Genomic DNA, 12,310 nt, shown 5'->3' with positions numbered 1-12,310 from the left:
AATTAAAGTAGGTATTTACCGGCGGGACAAGGCGGCGTGGGCGGGCTCCGGGGTCCTGGGGCGATCTGACCCCGGGGGGTGCCCCCACGGTGGCCTGGCCCACGATCGGGGCCCACCGATCCGCGGGCGGGCCTGTGCCGTGGGGGCGCTCTTTCCCTTCCGCCTCCACAACGGCCTCCACCATGGCGGAGGCGGAAGAGACTCTCCCCACTGCGCATGCGCGGGAAACTGTCAGCGGCCGCTGACACTCCCGCGCAAGCGCCGTTCGGGGATGTCATTTCCGCGCCAGCTGGCGGGGCAACAAACGCCGTTTCCGCCAGCTGGCGGGGCGGAAATCCCTCCGCCGCTGGCCTAGCCCCTCAATGTCGGGGCTCGGCCCCCAAAGATGCGGAGCATTCCGCACCTTTGGGGCGGCGCGATGCCCGTCTGATTGGCGCCGTTTTGGGCGCCAGTCGGCGGACATCGCGCCGTTGGGGGAGAATTTCGCCCTCTATCTCTCTGAAAGGGATTACTATTATTCACTTGTTATCTACAGCGGAAAGGATATTAATGATAACATATGATTATATGTGGTTGGTTTAGCACACTGGGCTAAATCGCTGGCTTTTAAAGCAGACTAAGGCAGGCCAGAACACGGTTCAATTCCCACACCAGCCTCCCCGAACAGGTGCCGGAATGTGGCGACTAGGGGCTTTTCACAGTAACTTCATTTGAAGCCTACTTGTGACAATAAGCGATTTTCATTTTCATTTTTCATTTCATGTGAGTGACGTGGGGACATTGAGGGTGGTGAAGGGTTAGGGTTGATATTTGTAATGTTAATGGTCTGATCATCCCATATTCAGATGGGCTGCTCCGTGGGTTAAAGGACTAGCATTTATACAGCACATTACACAATTTCAGCTCATCCCAAGTGTTTCATACTTTTCTGAAGTTGTAATATAGAAAATGTAACAAGTAAATTGTACACAGCAAGGTCCCACAAGCAGAAATTAAATGAATGGCTAACTCGACTGGCATTTGTTGAGGGATAAATATTTTCCAGAATATTCCTGATCTTCTTCAAACAGTCATTAATGTCTACCTGAAAGGAAAGACACCTTATTTTATGTTTGATCAGAAAGAGTGCAGTATACCTCAATACTGGACTGAAGTGTCAGCCTAGATTGTGTTGTCAGTCACTGGAGTGGTATTTAGATGCACGACATTCTGCTCAGAGAGGAGACAGATGCTACTGATAAAGCTGAAACCTTAAGCTAACAAAGACCAAAACAATAATGGGCAGGATTCAGCGGACTTAAAACTAAGTCCGCTTTCGGGTGCATTTGTTGATGTCATTCCCGGTGGCTGCAGTGCTGAGAATCACCGTACTATTCAATGGCACTTCGCTTTCTTTTGGCCTCAGGGAGTTTCCCAATGAGGCTGCACTTAGAGGGATTTACTGCTGGCTAACGACTGTTCTCAGATCAGGGCACCATTTTGATCGGCAGCCCCGATCTTCTCACTACCCGTCCCTCCCACCACAGCTTTCTGCTCCCATCAACCTTGTCGAGGCCCCTGGGAACCACCCTTCACTCCGCTCAAATTGGCAGGCCCCCTAGGCCTGACCCTGGTAGTGCCAATCTGGCACTTGGGCACCTTGACACTGCCAATCTGGCACCCTGGCAGTGCCACCCAGGCACCCTGATATGGTAGCACTGATAGTGTGCCAGGCTGGCAGTGCCAAGGTGCCAGGGGAGTGCCAGGGTACCACCCTGTCTTTTCCCCAACCACCCGGGGGTCTCCAACCTGGTACCCTGGCAGCACCCCTGCCAGCTGGCAGTGCAACCTGGGCACCTTGGCAGTGCCAGGCTGGCACCAAGATGGCACTGCCAGGTTTCAGGCTGGCAATGTCAGGGTGCCTGGGTGGCACCAGCAGTGCCAAGGTACCACCTTGCCCAAAGGGCATGCACCTGGGGCCTCCGATCCCCTGCGAGACCCTCACGAGTGCCGTCCCGTCTGGTCCCCATTTGTGAACGGTGCTTGCCTAAGGTCTCCGAGGCGAAAGGGATAGATCCATAACAGGATATCAGAAACTTAAAATAAGGAGAAGAGAAGATTGAATAATAAGAATTATGGCTGCTGGCCATTAGAAACAATAAAGAAGAGAAAAAAAAGGTAAGTACTTGCCTTTAGATATGACCCTTCATGACCTCAATACATCCCAACATGCTGCTCAGCCAGTGAGGGACCATTTCTTAAAAGTAGTCGCAGTTCTAATGCAAAAAACATAGCTGCCAATTTGCACACAGCAAAGTCCCAGAAGCTGTGATGTGATTAAGGCCAGATAATCTGTTTTACATTGTAATATAAATGAAATATAAATGGTTCCATACTTTTTAAACTCTGACAAATAATCAGTTTAAAATTAAGGTACAGAAAGCTTGCATAAGGCCCAGCATGGTGAACTCTGCAGTTGGAACATGTCACAGTGATGTGACATTGCCAGTAAGAGAAAGCTGAGGCCATGAGTAAAAGTTTCCAAAAGTCTCACACAACTCGATCATTACCATGAGGGAGCAGCAATTACAAATCAGGGTATGACTGACTCAACTGAGAATCAAAATAAGCAAATCAAATTGGTGGTTTGTTTTCTCTTGGAAAGTATTAGATGAGAATGGAAGATGCAATTGCACAAGCTCAGGACTACATGACGCAGAATATCAATAGCACCAACAGTCAAAAAACAACTGTTGTATTATTTGGGAGGTACTTTTCCCTGAAATTTCTATGGAACCTTTAGTATTTCATGAGTGTCTTTACTCATTTGGCCAGGGTTTCATTCTACTTGGTGAATTATCCATTGGCAACCCAATGCTGTCTGGACATGGTGACCACTGAACAGTGACTTACTGCACATGTCAGTTTTGGCCATTTTAACTTGCAAAGCTGCACCATTAAAAGTTTAAAAAAATGAATCTCCATCCCCGAATATGTACGGTGGGTGTACGGAAGTAGGGAACACTAAGTCAGTGAAGGATTTCAATCCTAAATGCTCTGATTTTGCTGGAATGGGACATCTTGCAACATGCCCTGTTAGACTTTTTTATGCATGTTTAGAGTTTAAACTGCTTTTGCCAACAATGTTGCTGAAAATGAACAGTGATAATAGTTCAGCTAAGGCACCAGAAGGTAAGAAACTGGTTTCACTGTTTGCAACATTTTGTGGGGACATGAGGCTCTGCTGGATGCTTCCTGTGTGATCGCGTGGCACTCTCCCCAAGAAAGGTGTGACAGGGCTGGTGGTAGTCCTTGTCCATCTGAAAGCAGGAACTCCAGGGGGAAAGGTTGATGAAAGGGATGGAAAGTGGGTTGGGAAGCAAGAGGTCCATGGTCACACACCATCATTGGTTTTCTCATTTTGACAGAGATGAGAGGGTTCTAAGAGATGAGGGGGAATAAGGTATGAACAAGCCATGGGCTACATCATAGCTGGCCCCATTTTGCTGAGAGCCATTTCCTCCATAGGGCTCAGGAGAAGCAGACACTAATGTCCCCTGTCAGTTCCGTTCTGCACCCTTTGATTGTGTGTCACCTTCTACTGCAGGAGTGAAGGCAGGATGCCTATGATTGTGTTGCGCTGTGTTTGGGTGACGTGCCTGCTATTGTTGCGTTATGTGGAGGCAGGGAGTGATGGATGTGAAGCTGATACCATTAACAGGTGTGTGTGAAAATAAGATGGAGGAGTATCTAAGTGTTAGGTGCGAACATTACATCTGTTATCCTGTGCCCCTCTCTTTGCCCTTGTCTTCAGCTTTCCATCATTCAAATTCCAGCAATATTATGTCATGTAACTTCCCTTAACAGGGACAGCTTGCCTTTAAGAAGAACAGACTGTCTGTACCACGTGATTTCTGCTGAATGCAGAGGCAGTCAACAATGCAATTAGGATGCCAATAGCCCAGGATCCACGGCCAGATGCTACCATCAGACAGAACCCCTGCACCCATAAACCAGGGGTCACAGTTCATGACTGGCCTGCCGCAGTTCCATCTCACAAATTTCTAGCCCAAAAAGGAAAAGCAAGAAAAATAATTAAAATCTGATTTTCATTTTTGCAAAGTCTTAAAACAATTCACATCTTGAATAAATGAGGCTCCACACTAGTAATAGTTGACTTTCTGGCTGAGCGAGGTTGTTTTTCAGCCATTAACAATGATCATAGCATTAAAAGGATACTCACATTATTATTTACTCTGGTGAATTTAACAGCCAACGCATGTGCAAATGCCTCAACTTCATGAACATCACGGGAATGTTAAGCACAAGGAGCTGTTTTTACACAGCTAACAGTAGAATGGCAGATGCAATAGCTCAGTGTTAACTGTTTCTCGCTCAACAGATGCTGCCAGACCTGCTGAGTTTATCCAGCATTTCCTGTTTTTATTTCAGATTTCCAACATCTGCATTTTCTTTTTGCTTTTATTTTAGTGGAATTGTGGATATTGGGCCGTGCTGGGCAACTCACAAACTATCTCCTCCTGTGCACAATTCATTGGCTGATTTTCAAGATCAACAAAAATATGGGCCATTCAGATGCCAATTTTAAAAAACAAATTCTGGTCCCATGTCTTGCATATGCCTGAAGGGATAGGACAAGTTGCACTAGTTTGTAAAAGCAAAGTTAAGGTTAAAATGTGAAAGCCGGGCAGCAAGAGAAAAGGGTAGAAAGAGAAGCAGAGTCACAAGTAAGAAATGTGTATTTACACATTCTTTATCATGGGGGTAGTTAGTTCAGTTGGCTAGAGCGACACCAACAGTGTGGGTTCAATTCCCGTGCCAGCTGAGGTTATCAATGAAGGCCCTACCTTCTCAACGTTACCCCCCCTGCTCCCCCTCCCCACCTGAGGTGTGGTGACCCTCAGGCTAAATTACCACCAGTCAGCTCTCCCCCGCAAAACAGTTAGCACTGTTGCTTCACAGTGCCAGGGTCCCAGGTTCAATTCCCGACTTGGGTCATCGTCCGTGCGGAGTCTGCACGTTCTCCCCATGTCTGCGTGGGTTTCTCCGGGTGCTCCGGTTTCCTCCCACAAGTCCCGAAAAACATCCTGTTAGGTGAATTGGACATTCTGAATTCTCCCTCAATGTACCCGAACAGGCACCAGAATGTGGCGACTAGGGGCTTTTCACAGTAACTTCATTGCAGTGTTAATGTAAGCCTACTTGTGACAATAATAAAGATTATTATTATTAAAAGGGGACAGCAGCCTATGGTCCTCGGGGACTATGTTGACTTTCACTTTACAGCAATTGGGCTAGTCCTGTTAATGATTTTTTTAAACCAAAACGCATGTGTTCTTTCCAGTGACGCAGTGTAGGAGTTCAAACTTGTAAAGTTGACATCAGCCCAGGTCGACAGTGATTTCTGTATAACTGCTAACAGCACAAGGGTTGAAGGAGCATTTGTGTTGTAAAAAAATACAATGCAATGGTCAACATATCAGCAGTTTAATTGTGCCATTAAAATGTTCTGCAATATTAGAGCTTTGATTAGTCGAAGATAATTATTTTAGCCTGAAGAAACATTTGTCATCTTGAGCCAATGACAACCAATCTCTGTCAACGATAGTAAAAGTAAATGTTTATTTGATTGCAAGTGCTTAGTCCTGTAACTTGTGCTTTTATCTTTTCACTCAGCTCAGGTTGCAAGCCCAGCTGTTGAAGCAGACAAGAGACAAGTGGAAGAACTCACTGCAACAAGGTCACCGATGATGCTAAGTGGTATGTCAATCCAGCAAAACATATTTCCAACTAATGAGCATGAAACGTACTATTGCATGATTAAACTGCGCTATATTCTGTCCATTATAGCTGCAATGTTTTATCCATGACACTTCACTGTGGATTACTTATCAATGGTGTCAAAATTAGAGCAGTCCCGAAAATAGACATGTAAAGTGCAGGGTGTCCGATGCCAGCGCCACTGAATACTAATGCAGACAAAAGACACTTTTCTTGCTGCCTGCTAATTGTAATCACTCCACTTGTGCTTGCCCTAATACTCTGTCCACCTGTTGCTTCCTCCCCTTCCCTGTTCTCGCATGCCTCATGGAGATCCAATAACAAGACTATGTGATTCTATTGATAGACAGCCAGAACATTTCAAAGGTGATGCACAGATGTGCAAAGCAAATGGCTGGAAAGGGAATGAGTGAGTGAATGGCAGTGAGGTTCTCTAATACCCCACTGGAGGTCTTTGTGCAGACAGTGGAAATGAGCAGCAAGACCTTTTCCCTTCGGGAAGCATGAAAATCCACAAACACCTGATGAGGATATCAGTGCCAAGAACATTGCAGCAAGAACATGGCTACAACGCCAGAACAAAATGCATTAATCTAGCTAGAGTTGTTGAGATGAGAAGGCACGTCGCATGCTATTTCAGCTGAGGAGAACTCAGATGCTGCTTTTGAGGTCCTGGTGACTGAATAAGATGATGGACACACAGTGGAAATTGTTGGGCACTGCATAAACTGAAAGCAAGTTTGCACACAATGCCATGCGGCATGGAGGAGGGCAGTATAGAAACTCAACAGTCATCAAACTCCCAAGCAGCAGCCACTGGGGAAACACTTCATCAGAGCACCAGGTTAGATAAATAATCACACAAGACAGATACTGAGGGTTTGCACAAGGGTGATGTGGCAATAATTTTTGTCAATTCTGACATATTGTTTTATAAATTTGGTTTATGTTTTGGATTTGGTGAAGATATTTATCTTTGTGGTGAAATAAGTAGCCCATATAGTAGAACTGAAGAAAGATAATAATTTAGCTAATGTAGGATTAGTGATAAGGTTGGGGAACGGGGTTTACTGATTTGGTTGAAGTTCACCTCTATGAGTTGCTCTCTGAGAGCTCAGTTGCATAGGACATTCTAGTGGTCTCTGTCTCTTATTTGTCTCTTCCTCCTCTTGTACCAGATGTTGCCCAGCTGGCTTCGAGTGTCATCTTTCACAATGGTGAAGTGGTGTGGTGACAGTGTGGATCACATTGTAGGCTAAATCTGCAGCTGTGCACAAGTGCCAGACAGGAGTCGCGAGGTATGCCTGGAGGCAAATGCCCTTGTTGTTCAAAAGCAAGGCTGTAACTTGCTGGTCTGTTTGGGCTAAAGTTTACATAAAGGTCTAGTGCTGAATGACATGACTAATTACAGGATAACAAGCACAGATCTGCCTGATGTCCAGGAAGCTGGTGGCAGGACCATGCATAACTGGTGACATTGACAGCCAGGACAATCCTTTCCATATCATGGTGCGAGGCTTGATTTGTGGCAGCAGCAAGTATCATAACTCAATGATAGTATGCATTGTGAAGCAAATGCACTTCATGCATTGCTCCTCAGTGACATTCCCCCAAGTGAACAGTTCATACAGACACGGTGCAATTCTCTCCTCTTTCCTCCTGCTCTGTCAACTTCTCCTGTTTTTTGAGTTGTCGTTCTTGCTGCTCCCCTTCATCTCCCGTCCCCAAAACAGCCACATGACATCATTTAATCTCTGAAGTCAAAACCTCTCTATGGGGAAAAGCACCACATGTGCAGGAGCAGAAAAAAACTCTGTAGTGAAATGAACTTCGTAGTAATACAAAAAAGAACTTGAAATTCAACAGCGACCTGAAGTAATAAACTTGCAACGAACCCGGATCACCGATTCCTTTCGATAATGCTGCTGATGGGTCCAACGAGCCAGTTAAAGCACTCAGTTAAAGCACTGAGTGAGGTCAGTCAGTGGCGAGTGAACTGATGGGGCAATCATAAAATTGATACCGGGCAAACGGAAAGCAAGAACCTTGGCAAACTTACCTAAATTACTGAGAGCCTCCTCTGCCAGAATGACAGGCAGCAGCAGCAAGTGTGTACATCCTTTTTTGCCTGCCTACCACACTGAGGACATCATAAACCGGTTAGCTCCTGAAAAACAATGCTGTGCAGCTGAATTTGTGGGCCATACACTCATAGTGATAATGCATTTCCATCTTATAATGGGGAATGCTAGTACCATGTATGGTTTGCCTTCTTAGTATTGGCTCTTAGACAAAAATATAGAACTCAGATTAAAATGGGAAATACTATACTGCAAGCAAATAATTTAAAATACATTGACAATAAATAAATGAATTTAGATATTTATTTTTATTAAGTTACAGAGCCATTGCAGCAATCTAAAATGCCATTAACAGTTGTCTTGTCTCATCGATTTAATACATTTATACTCATACAAGCCAGAGTGATAATTAGCAATTTGCTATCTTACATTTTCAGTGGACATGGAATAATGGTTATATGGAAATGATTACATGATTGTAATCTCATTGTGAGGTTCAAATAATGTCATAAACCACCAGAGAAATTTATATCTGTTAACTTGAGCCTCCTCGGGGAGATCGCAACCCTGAAATCACTCCAAAATTTCTTTGCATAAAATGTAGTTGTTTCCTTGTGATTCTCACAGAGAGCCTGCGGTCCAGAATATGGCTTGCGATATTAGCTGCTAATCTGTCTCATCCCCTTAAGGTACTGCTCGAGACTCCCTGTGAGGAAGTGATCTAAGCAAGCAGATCCAGATAATTTGAGCTGATGGTAAACTCCTGGGGTGGCTTGGGCTGGAGGCGGAGGGGGCAGCAGTCATTGAAGCTGCTTGTAAGTCTCAGTCAGCAGATCCGAAGAATTCCATATGAAATGATCAACACAAATTGTGACAATTGATATATGATTGAATTGCGATGGATGTGTACAAAATGAAAAGTTTTATGTCTGTACATCCCTGTTAGATAATAGATTATGAGATTTATTCCACTTTGCATCTGTTATTCTCACTGGCACAGTCGTGAGCATTGTGGTCGATGGCAGGTTGTACGTCCCACCTGCTTGATCCATGATTACACCTACACTGAAGGATTAACTCTGCTTCTCCATGACCAAGTCGTCCAAGGGTGTACTCGCCCCGCCACTGTCTCCCCATCCATATCTTCCTTGACCCCAGTCTCACCCAATATGGATTTGTAACTTGGCCTTTAATCCCTCTGATAAAACACCAGGCTCATTCTCTACATGTAACTCACTTTGATCATCTATTTGAAACCCAATTGTTAACTGGGCAAGTGTCTTTCCTTGGCTGCGGGCCGATTGATATTGTTAACAGTAACCTTGATAACTGGGATCCTCCCCTTCAAATCTGCCGACATCTTGACGTCTTGAAAAGGCTTAAATCCTGCCATCTTTTACATCTTTTACACCTACAACACTATCTCTCGTATTTTTTGCTCTTACGTCTTCAATGGTGTCACACCTAATTTAGGGATGTAAAAGGTCATCCAATATGGCTAACTGCTAGTATGTGCACAGTGCACTGGCAGTTCTCTGTCTGGCAGATCAGTAAAGGCTCTTGTATAGGTGTTCCATGCCTGGAACAGGCCTTAGGTCATTTCTGTACACAAACAGGAGGGCCTAACACTTGGTTAGGGAACCCGTTTACCAAATCTTTTATTGACTGACCACAGCATGAACATGAAAGGTGTGGTCAGTATCCTCAGTCAGTCAGCAAACAACTGACGTTTGTTTTCACTTATAGTGGAAACGAGTGAAATAGGTACCTCCGAAGGCTCCGTATTAAATTCTCAGGTTGCCGCTGATTGCCTCTCACAACTCACCCGATTGCCTCCACTTGCACCCCTGTCACTCCACAGTGTGCTTCTGCCAGTGACTGAGCTGGCTGTTACGTATTCTTCCCATGACTGGTGAGTAGCCTCTGGGATTGTAACCATGGGCTCTCCTATCTAACAGGTGTTATGTTTCAACGCCTGGTAGCATGTTATATTCTGGTACATTATAACTTAAAGCTGTCCACTGCTTATACCATGTTATATTACCGTTGGTGGTAATATGTCGTGTTCTTTGTCTCTTGTTCCAGAATGGTCCGTTGAGTTGATGACAAAGAATCCGCCAATCATTAGATTGAAACAAAACTAATTTATTGTATAACGATTAATTAAATGAAGTTCACACACGCTACTGAGCTATCGTCAATAATAAAGAAATATTGAATCTGTCTAGCAGTAATCAATAATCTAAATAGTCATTAATAACCTCGTGTTAACTCTCTCTAATCAAATCTGCTCCTCATGCTGTTCTCAGGCTTTCTCCTCACTAACACTATACCCAGAATTCCCTCAGGGTCTGGCTTAAATACAGAGAAGTGGTGGCGCCTGTTGTGTTATGCTCTTGATGTAGCATAAGCTGCTTCCTTGATGTGCACTCTGACAAAGGAAGGTTCAGACTTGGAGATAGCTATAACACATTTATTAAACTATCAAAAATTCTCCTACTTGGATTCGACTCGACTGATAATCCTTTTCTAGCTACTCAGACTGATGAACCAGTCTGGTACAATCCACGTGGTGGGTGTGATGCTCAGTCAACCCTGTGTCTGTACTCACTGAGTGTCTCCACTGGAAATAGACTGAGCATGTGTGATGTGTCCTTTTATATGGGTTAGTGTAATGCCCCCCCGTGGTAGTGTCACCTCTGTGTGTATCGGGAATGCCCATTGGTCGTGTCCTATCTTATTGACCTATTGATTGACTGTCTGTGTGTCATGTCTCTGGTGCTCCCTCTAGTGTCTAGCTTGGTGTAGTGTATGTACATTAACCCTTTGTGTACTTAGTGATGTATATCGCCACATCCCCCTTTTTTCCATGTTACATATTTTCTGTACAGTGTTAAAGAAAATTGAACAAACTAGGTAGATAAGTGATGCTATGTACAAGTTATGATAACTGTGATGACTATCCAATATGATACAAGACCAAATCATAGTTGCGATGAGTATGAGGATAAGTCAATACAAAATAAAAGTTATGAGTCCAATAGTTAATGAATTTATATGGTCTGATTTGGAAGTGTCAATGGTGACATTGTCATTCCCTTGTGAACGCCGTCAGTGTCCTGGTGTTTGGTCATCAGGAGGTGTTCAAGGGTTCAAATCACTTCATTGACTGATTTGGAGTCTGTGTCTTTTTTTTTCGATGCTTATGGTCGCAATTCTTGATGGCATCGGTTGTGAAAGCCAGGTTGCCTGTTGGTAGTGCAGCACATGTGAATTGGTAAGATGCATCGTCCTGCCGTGGTATGTCATTGTACTGAGCTGAGCAGTAACAGTGTCCCTCATTTTCAGAGTTGTACCATGTGGTACCAGTCGTAGTTCCATTGGTGTTGTATTTGTCGTGCTTGTTGTCAACGTTGTTGTCTTTGGTATGCGTCTTGTTATTGTCTTTGATGTGGTTTTTGTGTTGGTTGGTTTTGTTGCCGTGTTTGCTGTGCTCAAGGACCACACTCTGTGGATAATACGAGTCCTGCACACAGTTACTCGTGTCAGCGTGCTTTGTGGCATCTGCTGTTTTCTTGAGCGTGCCGTCACTGAGATCGCGGCGCTCCCCATCTGGAGTCATGTCCGGCTTACGTGAATCAGCTTTGGCTTGTCGCTGCTCCCCGTCTGGAGTCTGGTCTGTTTCACGTGAGTCAGTTTTGGCTTCTTGATGCTCCCCGTCCGGAGTCATTTCAGGTTCACTTGCATCTTCTGAGGCTTCTTGATGCTCCACGTCCGGATCAAAACATTCAGGAATGCATTTGCTTGTGGAGAGGCTCGAGCGAATGAGGTTTGAAGTAACGAGGTGTCACCGGAGTCACCAGTAGTTTCACTGTGATTGTCGAGTGCCTCTGTACACACTAGCTGAGGTCTGTCACGTTGCACATCTGGTATGGGAAGTGGGATGCTGTCGTCACTTGTCACACATACAGTGGGTAGAGCCTCAGTGTCTTCTTGCTTTGCACTTGAGCATGGTAGACTGTCATAGTCTGCTTGCTGTACACTTGAGCATGGCAGACTATCATAGTCTTTCTGTTGGTCACTTGAGCGTGGCAGACTTGCATCGTCTGCTGCTGGTTGCTCGGAGGAGGTTGCTCAACCTTCATGGTCTTGTTCATGCAAGGACTGCGCTCTGGAATCTTGTGTTGCTTCTATTGTGGAGGCTGTCCATGAGCTCGCTGTGGAGGCTTGTGTCACTCCCTCTGTGGAGTCTTGCAGTGCTCCCTGTGTGGAATTATGCAGTTGTCTCGCTGTGGAGTCTTTCATCGCTTTCAATGTGCAGGCTGGGACCCTTCATGGTGCGTGAACCACTCTCTGTGTGGAGTCAGGGACTCTTCGTGGTGCGTGGACCACTCTCTGTGTGGCAGCAGGCCGCGCTCTGTGGGCTTGTACCGCTCTCTGTCTCTTGG

At 45.1% G+C, this 12,310-nt stretch overlaps 1 protein-coding gene across 1 annotated transcript in view; it reads left to right on the top strand.

Annotated features, from left to right (window-relative positions):
* gfral (GDNF family receptor alpha like) overlaps positions 1-12,310 on the top strand; it is a 145,076-nt gene that overhangs the window by 84,940 nt on the left and 47,826 nt on the right. The window contains exon 8 of the mRNA XM_072500682.1: positions 5,677-5,760. Coding sequence (XP_072356783.1) covers positions 5,677-5,760 — 84 coding nt within the window. The remainder of the gene's footprint in view (positions 1-5,676; positions 5,761-12,310) is intronic.

The sequence above is a fragment of the Scyliorhinus torazame genome, chromosome 4 (assembly GCF_047496885.1).
Source record: "Scyliorhinus torazame isolate Kashiwa2021f chromosome 4, sScyTor2.1, whole genome shotgun sequence".
NCBI lineage: Eukaryota > Metazoa > Chordata > Chondrichthyes > Carcharhiniformes > Scyliorhinidae > Scyliorhinus > Scyliorhinus torazame.
Note: the sequence above shows the minus strand (reverse complement) of the source record. Positions and strands in the feature narration are given on the sequence as shown.